We start from the raw sequence: 12,421 nt of genomic DNA, 5'->3' as shown, positions 1-12,421 counted from the left end.
TGCCTGTCCCCTACCCCTGCACCATGTTGAATTATTATTCGCTGTAGACTTGTTTGGAAGCAATGAAGAGAGCTTTCATGAGAGTAGCAGCACTCTAGGCAGCTAACAACAAGAACTGATAGAATTGTCCTTTTACATACTGTGAATTTTCTTAAACATCATTTTTAAAGCATGTTCAATTTTTTTTTAAAGACAGTGCAGAGGATAGTTGGGGGTTTTTTGTTTTTGCTTTCTCTCTCTGCTCCATCCCCCCAGATCAGAAGTTTTTGGTAATACAAATGTTGTATTTGGTATTAAGTTGAACTGAATCTAGGGCAGAAGCTAGAGGATGTTCATATTCTGATCTCTGAAGGGATGAACAATGCAGACTTTTTTTGCAACACTGCAGGGTTTTGTGAATCAGTTGGTACCTGCAGAGGACTTCCTGCTTGATCACTTTTCTGTACCAGTAAAGTACTCCCACATCTCTGGCCAAGCCAATGAACAGCAAGATTATGATATTAATTCAAGTGCTTGTTAAAACGGTGCTGTTTTTTCCCCTCCCAAACTTATATTAGTTGTGGCCTTGGGGTACCTGCATTTTTATACTGTGGAATAAAGACATCAGCAAGAACACTTTGTAATTCCACGCTTATTAACAACTTCTTTTCAGCAGATGAGAGAAACTCCTGGGTTTTTTTTACCTGAAAGAATTAAAAATTCAGTCCAGGACATGCAGTTTCTGAGATGTTAAAATGCCTTTAAAAAATGTTGGAATTTGAAATTTAAGCTCACTTTAAGAGCATGTTAACTGTAGGTTTTATGAATGAAATGCGGATGTGAAAGCTGGTTGTAGCTTCCTTGTGACTGAAAGAAGACTTGGCTTCTACATGGGCAATCACTCTTACTAAGTTCCTCCTCTTGATGTTTAATTAGTTCCTCCTTCTGAATTTCAGAAGACTGAGTAGCTTGTTGTTTCCAAGAGACAGTATGTGAAGCACAGCAATGACAAGAATTGTGATTGATAAACTACCCGGTCCACATTTTGGGAGAAATGTCTGAATTTCCAGTAAAAGCATGTAATTAGACTTGATTTCCTGAAGAACTGAGTTGATTTTGAGTGTTCTTGTATAATTTTTATGTGCATGGCTCACAGCTCTTTAAAGTACCCCTCCCCCCCTCCCCCATTTTTCTGACTGAAAAGAACTTTAAGTACAGTTTTGTGTGAGTTCTTTCAGTCTTTGTGAAAAGAACTAGGTTTGCTCAAGGAATGGGTTTTGTCTTTATAAGTGGTTTCTGGTGGTCTCCCAGTTCCTGCCGCTCTGGCTTGGAGCAGATTGACAACATGCTGACTGAGGTCAAGTGAACAAGCTTAGAGAAGCTTTGCATTACAGCTCTCTCTAAATGATTTCTACCAAATTCACCCCAGAAGTCTTTGTTTTGTAATTAATGCATGCCAGTAGTGTTAATTAACACCACTTGAGTGTTAGTATACAATATTCTGCAAGAATCTAAGCATTTTATGAACACTTTATACTATTCTGAACCAGTGAAAAAGCCATTTTCCTTAGCTGATAAAAGGTTTCTTTTGCTGATGAACCATTACTGAAAATTGACAGTAATGACAGACATTGTGTACACATATCTCTATAGCTTAAAATGCCTGTTGAATGGTAATGCAATAAGCATACGCCTTTCAAAGGTATAATTAACATTTATGTTATGTTTAGAATAAAGCAGTCCTACTAATATTACCAGGAAGAACGTGTTTTAAAAACCTTGATCAATAGAATTTATTTGGTTGTGCCTCAATGACTTGGTTATCTGACAAAACACTGCATGAAGTTATTAGAATTATCCTGGATCACTCTTGAATCAAGGATTTGTGAATGTGATTTCTGTACTTGCTTCTTCCAACTTAAAATGAAAGGCTCTACTGCTTAAAATACTTGGTGCCAAATGGAGTGAAGTTGTAGTTCAAGATAAGTATTAAAAGAGCTGCACCACAATGCATTGGGGTTGTGCCTGTGAAGAACGATTGAAGTGTGTTCCGCTCTGCCCAGGAGCCTTGCTGGAAAGTGCAGGAGGTGGCTGCCTGTCTGCCTTGCCTCCGCTGCTCCGTGCGGGATCAGGGAAAGCCTCCCGAGGGTTCGCAGGGACTCGGTTCCCCCAGCGTAGCTGAGCGTGGTTGGGTGGAGGAACGGTTCTTGTAGCGCAGAGTAAGGCAGGCAGAGACTGTGCCCCAGACATGGCATCAGGAGGCCAAAAGTGAGCAGACAGGCTCTCAGTAGTGGGTATATACCTGGGCCTCACAGACGAGACTTGTCCTGGAAATCTTGAGTAAAAGTTTTTCTTTTTTGCTACAGCACAGAGAGTTCCAAGAGGACTGTGAGGGCATGGTAGGTTGGGGGGGAATAAGGAGATTACAAGCGCTTTGTGAAGAGTTTGGTTTGTTTAGCTTGTAGTGTAATGAAGCCAGTTAGATTTAGCAAGTTTGGTTCTTAAAGAATACAGGGTAGCAGTGATGTCTTAAAACTCTGTTTATGTTGGGATCCTGTCACAGAAGAGTAATCAGAAAGTGTCTGTTCAGAAAATCGGTGCACTAGTTCTGTTTTTCTGTGAAGCGCAAGTTAATCAAATGGTGCCTTCGACCTGTGCTGTTGTGATGTGAAATGCAGATAGTCAGCAAGGTTCATGGGTATCCGATATGTTTTTCAGAACTTTGCCAAGAATATTTTTGCAATTCTTCAATCAGTAAAAGCCAGAGAAGAAGGCCGAGCACCTGAGCAAAGACCTGCACCAAATACAGCACCAACGGTAAGAGCAGCACTTTGATGAACATGAAGGGTGTGACACCAAAAGTGAGAGTAGAGTGTCTTGTCATTATTAAATACAAAATTTGTTTTGGTTTATTTCCAATGAACGCACAACTTTCAAGCATAACTTCACAGGTGTTCTTTGAGTTAAATTACATTTATTGAGTTATTTATTATACGTTTATTGAGTTATTACATTTACAGAATTGAATATATTAGTTTAAATTGTTCAATATGTTCTTGTTACTTGGAGATTAAACTGCTAGTGCCAGCTTCTGTATCTATCAAACACTAGTGACATCCTGCATCTATTTGCAAAAAATGTATTAGATGAGACTACTGCCATTTCAAACAAAATGTTTTGCTGTTTTTCTGACAGATAGAGTAGCAAATGTTTTAAGAATCTGCAACATGACTCATGAGTGGGAACAGTTTGAACCAGCTTTCTTTTTCCTATAATAAACCAGGAGGACTTAGAGCTTTATTGTTTAAGTCTATCTAGGTATTAAAACAGGATTTGTTTTGTATTGTGGTGTTTACTATTGAGTTCTATTAAACCTAATATAGTCTTGAACTCAGTGGCAGTCTGCTATAAAAACTATCTAGTCATACTTGGATTTGTTTTTGCAGCGAAGAACTAAATTTAAATAGGAAGGTGAATTCTAACATTTAAATATTTGCTTTGTATTGAATTCTGGAAATTTTGCATGGAACTATTCATATGTCCCATTCAGAATAGTTGTGAATATATAATTAAGCCATCCACAAAAAAGATTGAATTGGTATTTAGTGTGCCTGTAGACTGGTGTTTGTTATAAACTTTTTTCCCAGAATACTTTTTTTTCCTCCAAACTTATTTTTATGCTATAGGCTTAGCAGAATTTTAGCTTAATCAGACTGGCAAGGAACATTTTTTTTATTGTGGCTGAAGGCTTAATCATGAGTTGTCAGTTGATGGGTTTTTTCCCCTGCTAATTCTTGAGATACTCCAAAAACTCAATGATTTCCTAAAACTCACAGATTTTAGCTAATGTAGTTTGTTACTGCTACTTTAGTTTTGCCTCGGGTTGTTGTCACTGCTTTCAATATAGAATCATAGAATGGTTTGGGTTGGAAGGGACCTTAAAGCTCACCCAGTTCCAACCCCCCTGCCATCAGCAGGGACACCTTCCACTAGACCAGGTTGCTCAAAGCCTCATCCAGCCTGGCCTTGAACACTTCCAGGGAGGGGACATCCATGTACTTCTAAGCTCTATTTCTGTAAGATTGCAAGTGGATGTTGAAGGGAAACGTATCAGAAGTTTTCAAATGCATTGAAACTCCTACAAAAGTGAACTAGTTTTATACTTTTGAACAGTTCCATGTAGTACTTGATGAAGTTCAAAAACCATCACGTCTTCTAGTATGTTTTACAAATCTTATTTAACCTGTTTTAGGATCCCACTTTACGAAATAAGCAACCTATTCCAGCTGCCTACAACAGATACGATCAGGAAAGATTCAAAGGCAAAGAGGGTAAGTTGATTGTAATGCTTCTTTTTAAAAAAAAAGAAAAAAAAAAAAGGAAATTAAAGCAATGAGTTAGGAAGACAAAGTTTGGGTTAGGGGATTTTCTGTGCTATTAAAGTCTAAGAAAAGATCAAAAAAACCCTGTAACTATGCCTAGAGAGAGCTTTTCCAAGTAACAAAGTCTAAAAATTGTATTTATTATAAATTATTTCTACCTCTTAGGGAGCAAACTGAAAGCCTAAAACCAGAACTGTTTGGGGAAGGGCGTATGCAATTAATAAAAGAGAAGAAATGCAAATATGACTGTCAGATGCATAAAATGAAATGGATTGCCTGACCTTAAACAATCACAATTACTTTACAAGTTGCTTCCAGTAATTACAACTAAATATTATTAGCTTGTTATGTCTCTTTAAATTACAAAATAAACATAACAGCAGTGCAAAATATTAGCTCCCTTCTGGAGAAAAGATGGAGATAATTTACAATACTTAAGAATTCTCACTTATTTTAAAACAGGGCGGAAGGTTGAACTTGAGTCATGATTTGTCTTTCTAACTCAAAATTTTTCTTCTGTCCCTCTTGCTTTTTTCATATTTTGCTTTATTTTATTTGTTTTAGTTTTATTTAATGTTTCTGTCTTGCTGTGTTTTTATTTTGCAACTCTTGTGTTTGTTGGGGTTGGATGTTTTTGTGTTTCTTGCAGAGAGCAAAGCAAATTTGGTTACACTTTTGAGTTGCCTCTTCCTTCTAGTTCTCAAACAAAATCACTTTCTTCTTGAATGAAACTTCCAATTCATGCTTCTAAGGGCATTCTTTTCTGGCTGTAGGAACTTACATGCTGCTAAATGCCATTTTAAACTGTAGATGAGCAATTCAGCTTGCATCTTTTAGAATATTTGGCTTTGTCTAAGTTAGTACCATTTTTTTGTTCAGGGAGACTGAGTAACGTTCATATGCTGTGTTTGTGAGTTCTCAGATTTTGTGGAAGTGCTGTAGTATAGCTGATCGTGTTCAATTTCATATTGAAATGACATGATCGTTTTTGCTATATAAATCAATAAAAAGCAAGAGCATATTACAGTACTGCTTAGATATTCAGTTTTGATTGTAACTGGAGAAAGAAAAGCCTAAAATATAACACCAAGGAAAATTTCTTGCCATAAGAAATTTGTGAAGGTTATGTTTTCTGTGCACCTCATACTGGATAATGTAGAAGAATTTCAGAATCTGATTGTAGCCATCTGTGAAGTTATTTAAAAAAAAAAAAATTGTAAATATGCACTTACATGTGAATACATCCTTTAGGTTTATGGATTTTTTTTGTGTGTGTGAGACTTACTATAGGAAATTCAGTTAGATATTCTATTATATCCTCTTGAAGTCTATTCCCCCTTGGCCTCAATATACTTTTATTTCAGTGCAGTGGTTTTTATTTACTACTACTCATTGACTATTGCATGGCAGGGTAGGAGAAGAAAGCTGAAGCAAGGTATTTGCTAGCTTTTTCAGCACTGAAAAATAATCTACAAATAGCATCCATGAAGAATTCATTGTTATAATAAGACACAGGGGAGTTTGTGAAAGAAAGGAAGCGGGGTGGGGTGGAACCAAGCCCCCCCAAAAACACCCCCAAATCGACCCTTCCATTAATATTTTTATTAGTACTTCTTCAGTTTGCTTCTGATAATATTTTAAATCTTCAAGACTCAGATATTTGCCAAGTAATTTTCCTTTTACTACCATTTCCTATTAAAAGTTAAATATAGTAAATATCTATACTGGACAGTATGAAATAAAAGGTGGAGAAAGAAATTAATGGACAAGTGTAACAGCTCAAAAGTACCAATGCATGTAATGTGGAGTCTTTTACAACAAGAAACTGAGGTAAAGAAATGGTCTGTATCCTTCTGGACGACAAATTACATAATTCTAATAAGCAACCTGTGTAGACAACATCTGTACTAAACAGGTGAATATATTTTATGCTTTTACTACATGTGTGCAGTTCAAGAGGGAACAGAAAATAACAGCTTTTGCATGGCAGGAAGAAAGAACCCAGAAGACTTTATCACCAGAGCTCACCAGTGCGGGTTTAATGGAGAAATTTATAAGCAGAAATCAAAGAGATTAAATGATTGCCAAGGGGCGCGGGGGGGGGAAGTTTCTGCCTGTAATTATGTTTTGTGATCCTGATAACATGGTCCTGAGGTTTCCATCAGTGCTGAATTGGACTGGATGGGATTGCAGCTCTTGTTCCAGCTGAAAGGCTCTTTTATGATGTGGTGGTTATGAAATACCTGGAATGATCACATTCTACCTGGGTAGTTATCATTATCACTCTGCTTCTTTTTAGGACATGCTTATGTGCCTTAACTTTCCAGTTTCTTGTATTTGGTTTAGTCACACACAGAATTAATCTTGTATTTCAGTTTTCTAGGTGTATAAATACATAATTTAAGACTAGCACTAGTGTAATACCAAGTTAGATAAGTGTAGGCTAGCATTGGAAATACAAATTAGGTGTTCAAAAGAATGTATTTCAAATATAAGATTGACTTATGAAAGGTACTGATACAGTGTTTATGGAAGTTGCATAGTAATTAGTAATTAACATCTGGATTTCTTAGGAAAGGACCTAGAGATATTCAAGGTGTCTTCCTCAGCTACAAGTTAACTTTAGAAAATAACATAAGATCTTATTTACTTCTGGAGTATTCTCTTATATAAACTATAAATTTAAAATTCTAGTCTAGCTGAAAATCACAGTGCAGGTAGTCTTCAAAAGCCATAATTAGGCATTCACGTTTTCCTATGGCATTCAGCACTGGTAATACAATTTACTTCCAACTGAACTATACACATCACTTGCAACCGCATCATAAGTGAACTCATTCCTTAAAGGATTTTTAATTTAATTGCCCTCAAAATTAAGTTGTGGCCTCCAAATATTCAGTGCAGAAGCGAGATCGCAAGCAGAAATAGTCATCAATAAAAGTAAGGCATTTTTTGTTCCTTAAAGACTATTTTTTTGCAGTTAATCTAATAAGAACTTGGAATTACATGTGTTTATGGAAAGCTTGAAGTATTGGGAATTTTGGAAAAGAAGTCTTGAGGAAAAAAAGGATGATTATTCAAGTTCTAGGTATAATAACTTGAAGTCTTTATACTGTTGTATCCACATTTATAAGTAATGGTGGATAACACCTGAGAAAAAGGTGAACCCTGTAGATGTGTGTCATTCTGAAGGGTTTCCAAATCTTACCCTCTATGACTGTGTGTGTGATGGGCTGGGGACTGTGGAAGGGAGGATCGTGTGACGTGTGTGACAGCGTGCGTGGAAGTGATTTTGGCTAAAGACTGAAACGAAGCCGAGAGAGGCAACATCTCCAAGCTTTTGTCTTTGTGTCTCACCTCTTTGCTCTTTCCTCAGAGGTATTGAAACTATAGGAAGGATTCATAGTAGTCCTCTCCTAGTTGCATCATGATTGTGGCTTATTGTCTGTCTGCGGTTTCATGTAATAACACAGTATTCACAAAGATTTAAAGTTTAGGCAGCAAAGAGGTGAAATGTTTTTTCTTTAAATATTTGTGTGATTTAATACAAAATTTTTCCATGAACAGTCTTTTTTCTTAGCATAAACAATTCAAAGCTCATAGAGCTAAGAAAATAAATTTAGGAATTTTAAAATGAGACACATTAAGCAAACTGCTAAGTTGTAGCCAAATTCCTCTGCTTCTTGTGTTGGATCATTATTTCTGATGCTCTGTGTCAGGATGCCTCTCTGGTTGACTGACTTAAAATCTTCATGCCAGATGGGACAGGCTTTGCTGCTAGAATGGTTTAGACTGCTTTAATAGTAAATGTGAGGAGGGGTGGTAATTGTAAGATACTGCTCTTCAAGAGTAAGTAATCAGTTACACCTGCAGTCTGTGGAACTGCTTATGCAGCCCTGAGTCAGCAGTTGGTAGCTTTCTCTGAAATGGATGTCTTGTTACTGCAGCTTTGGTTGGGCAGGAGGGAGATATCTTCCCTTTGACATTCTTCAAGTTCTGTGATACAGGCTGTGGGAAATGTGTTAGAATGTCTCATGCGGCAGGACTTGTACATCCTAGATATTTCTGCAGTGGAAGAACGTGTTATTTGGCAGTGCACTCATCACGCTGATCTGTTCAAATGGGTCTGAGATGAGGAGATGAACACCCTGCAATTACTTTCCTTGACTGCTGTTTCCTTCCTGTTGGTTTTGTTTCTTTCATGCTGGCAGTCAGTGATGGGATCCTCTCTTCAACAATGTAGAGCTCCATTCTGTGCTAAACTTTCTCTGCTTTTCCCTTTGTAATTTTATTGATTTCCTTCATATTACTCCCTTTAGCTTATTTTTACACTTTACTAGTGCCATTTATTAATGTACATCTTTACTAGGTGCATTCTATTCATGCCACAGACTGTCTTGTTCAAAGTACAGCCTGTCATATCTTCTCGAGCAACATGTGTTTTAAATCATTTTCAGGATTTAAAAACCCTGTGCCCAAATATCATTTGATACTTAGGAAGTTATCTTGTGTCCTCCCCTGAATGCCTCAGTATTTGATATTTCAATAAATATTTATTGTTATGTATGGTTTGCAGCTGAGCCAGTGGAATACCGAAACTTTGAGCTGATGTGTTTGTTCTATAGGACATTCTAGGTATTAAACTGTTTTGGATGCTATACCTTGTTTTTTCCCCACTTTTTTGGTTGGCTTTACCCGAGAGCCTCCTTTTCATATGCTTGTTTCTTCAGTAATTCCAGAGTGTGAAATAGTGCTGGGATGATAATCTCAAAGATTTAACATTTTCTTGACCCATTGAATGCATCTGTCAGCACAGATAGCAAAGTCAAGTTTCTCTGTGCTGCTCCAAGTGTGAGGTCTTTAAGGCAAGTTCCAGAAGCATTGTTCTTGTTTACCTGCTGTTGTTGCTGTTAAGGGTTCAACATAGCAGAAGCCAATTTTTACTAAAAAACCCCCAAACAAACAAACTTTGAGTCGTATTTAGTGTAAATTGAAGAGGGTCTTGCTGTACAGCCATGTTGCTTAAGTCCCTAATGGTGAAAAGACGGTTGTTTACCACATCCAAGTGTTTCCTTCGGGAAAGCTTGCTGTTGACTCCCTGCTATTGTCATTTTATGTTTGAATTATTCTTGTAATTGTGTTGGATTTTTTCAGCATAGCTGCAGTTTTTCAGAAGTATGCCTAGCTTTCAATCAGTTATAAGCACTAAGCCTAAGCAACAGAGGACTATGAAGTTTTTAACCTTGAGGTGACTCTGGACTGTAAGTTTGTTTGGTTTTTTGTTTTTTTTTCTCTCTGCTATACATTAAGAACATTTCTTCATACAGTATTTCTCATTTTAAGTATTTTCTTTTAAATTGTGAGATTTCTGTTTACACAAGGAGAGTAGACCAGGAGGTCCAGAGTTCTGAAACTCAAATGCCTTGTAGACCGTTATTTATTCCATTGATTTAAGATTGTAGGATTCTGCTTTTTTTTCCTAGCTGAGAATATGTACAAGAGATTCGCATTTGGAAAAGGCTGCGGTCTGTCTCTGTTTTCTGGCTTGATGTGACCAAGTAGTTTGATAACTTTCAGTACTGTACATTCACTTCAGTGCAGGAAAACACACACAGATTCATACTGTTTTGGTTTTTTTTATCATTTGTACTGTGAGAAACTTTTAAGAACTTGATGTTAATTACTTGTAAGATTATTACTGAAATGTTATATATGAGCTATGCAGAGAGTTTTGTAAACTAATTAGTGTAGCTTGGAAATTTAGGTGTGAAACTTAACTGGTTAGGGTATAATACTGAAAAGGAGTGTTCAGTAAACTCTTATGTAGAATTAAATTTGATGTCAGTGATTTAATTACCATGGGTGTGAAGCAGGGTGATGAATCATTTCCAGGCAGTCTGCAGAGCTGTTGCTATCTGGGATTTGAAGAGTATACAGCTGAAAAAAGAAGTGGTTATTCAATCGTATTCATCCACAATTCAAACAAAGTCTTTATCTTGAGCTTTTCAGTGTTACAGGGACATGCTCCTTTGTTCTGTTTCTGTTTGCCCAGACTTCCTTCCAGAAATTCAGGTTAATTTAAGTCTTTTTAAAGCTACTATTCTTTTGGTAATGTATCAGTGCTAAAGTTTGCACCTGGATTGGCTGGCTAGAGCTGTAGCAGGTGCAGAATCAAAATGCAGAGTGAACTAGACTGACGTAGAGCAGTGGGCTTTAAGCAAATGGAAGGCACTTTGAACATTAATACTCGTACGCAAGGGAGTGGAACATATGCCCAGATGGTGATGGAGAATATAATCAGTCCAATAAACTGATGCATTAAGATGCATACTTTCATTTCCAAGTCTAAGTCTTTTAAATGACAGAAAGCACTCAGATTGCTGCATGGTGATGCTAGAAAGGTAGCAAGTGATGAACCACACTGGAAAAGTGTACAATTTTTTTGTCAGTCTTTGGGTCATTAAAATGTGAAATTGTGATCATAATGTATGCAATGACTGGAGAAGAACAGATAGTCTTAATGTTAACTGATGATTGTTTTGGAAGCATTAGAATTTGTTATTGAGTACTACTTTAGTCACACAACATACACTTTTTAAGGCATTTGTTGATGCCAATGTTTTTAACAATGCCTATATGTTTATAAAACTGATGATATTTGGCAAACAGAAAAAGTTATAATAGAGTTTGTCACAATTCGTTAATGTTGGGCTTTGCTTGCATTCTTTACTCCTTAGTGTTAGACTTGCATTTAAAGTATTTAATGTGGACTACTTTTTGCCTAAAGGAAATGTGTATGATAGCTTTGTTGTAATTTTATTGAAAAAAAACAAATGTATTGAAGACTCAAGTAACTTCTTTTAACAGTTGCTTTGCATCTAATTCCAAATTTAAAAATAAGGGTCTAAACTTTTGCCATCATGATGCTTTTATTTAAAGGGCTCTTCTTAAATTCCCTTTTCTTAGTAGATGGCTTGTAATTTTAACTGCTTCCTCTGTTACCATCAGTGAAGCTGTCGTTTTGAAACTGGAGTTGCAAGCTAATTCTTGGCCAGGCATTAATATTTCATCTCTGTGCTGGTGCATGACTCAGCAGCACAGATTCAAGCTGGTTTGGGAGGGAGGGGAGAAACATAACGCTGTTGTGTTAGTCAGAGGGTATGGTACAGCATTGATGCTGATGTGCGCTGGGGCACATCCCCTGGTGCTCCAGGTTACTCTGTGTTCTGCTCCTCTTTACTGTGCCCTGTAGTCCCCTATGTATCCTGGGTCTGCTTTTGAGCAGCTGCATCAGGGTCAGCCACTGCCCTCAGAGAATGCTCTGGAAAAAGTGCCTCTCCGCTTTCTAGCCTGGTCCTTGAATGTGTTTTACAACCAGCTGCATTAACCTGGCTAATGCCCTCAGCAATTTTTGAAGTGGGAATGCAGCTGTAACTGTGGAGTCCTTGACTTGGAAGCATTTGTTTTCTGCTTTGCACAGGCTGTACGCAGTGAGTGGAGCTGAAGGTGCTACTGCATGTGGCCAAAGGTACAAACTGTTGAGACATCATTTAAAAAAAAAAATCACAAAAGTGCAAGTGGCAGGGCTCTCACTTGTAGCAGTGTTTATTTCTGTAAGAAAAGTGAGTAGCTGACTGGTAGAATATCACATGGTGACTGTGAGAGGATCAGATCAAAACAGCTATATTCTGTGAAAAGAGTGTCCATGCTGTTACCAGTTAAAGGAGGATTGCTGTGTTTATCTGGAAGCTGGCAATGCTTAGCTCTCATTCACTAGTTGCTTGAGAGTTTGAGGCAGGAAATTTGAGAGCTGGTGGGCAGTTTGGGAGGTGGTTTCTTCTACTCATCCCACCCTTTTTACAGGTAGCAGACCCTGCGGTCCAGAGTAGACCTTGTAGTGACTGCAGGAACTTTGCGGGGAAACTGATTGGGCACCTGTGTTCTACTTTTGCCATTTAGCATCTCTTAGATTCACATTAATAAGGAAAAGTACTATGCCATTATTTACAGATTATTAGAACTGTTTTATTTGCCACCCGAGTAGCTGTTAAACAGCAATG

At 37.4% G+C, this 12,421-nt stretch overlaps 1 protein-coding gene across 1 annotated transcript in view; it reads left to right on the top strand.

The window, feature by feature from the left end:
• Positions 1 to 12,421, top strand: part of CDC73 (cell division cycle 73) — a 37,839-nt gene that overhangs the window by 20,397 nt on the left and 5,021 nt on the right. Inside the window, exons 8-9 of the mRNA XM_010171315.2 lie at positions 2,698 to 2,796; positions 4,232 to 4,310. Of these exons, the coding sequence (XP_010169617.2) occupies positions 2,698 to 2,796; positions 4,232 to 4,310 (178 nt within the window). The remainder of the gene's footprint in view (positions 1 to 2,697; positions 2,797 to 4,231; positions 4,311 to 12,421) is intronic.

The sequence above is a fragment of the Antrostomus carolinensis genome, unplaced genomic scaffold (assembly GCF_000700745.2).
Source record: "Antrostomus carolinensis isolate BGI_N321 unplaced genomic scaffold, ASM70074v2 scaffold23207, whole genome shotgun sequence".
NCBI classification, from domain to species: Eukaryota; Metazoa; Chordata; class Aves; order Caprimulgiformes; family Caprimulgidae; genus Antrostomus; species Antrostomus carolinensis.
The sequence above is the reverse complement of the archived record's forward strand: the minus strand, read 5'-3'. Positions and strand labels throughout refer to the sequence as shown.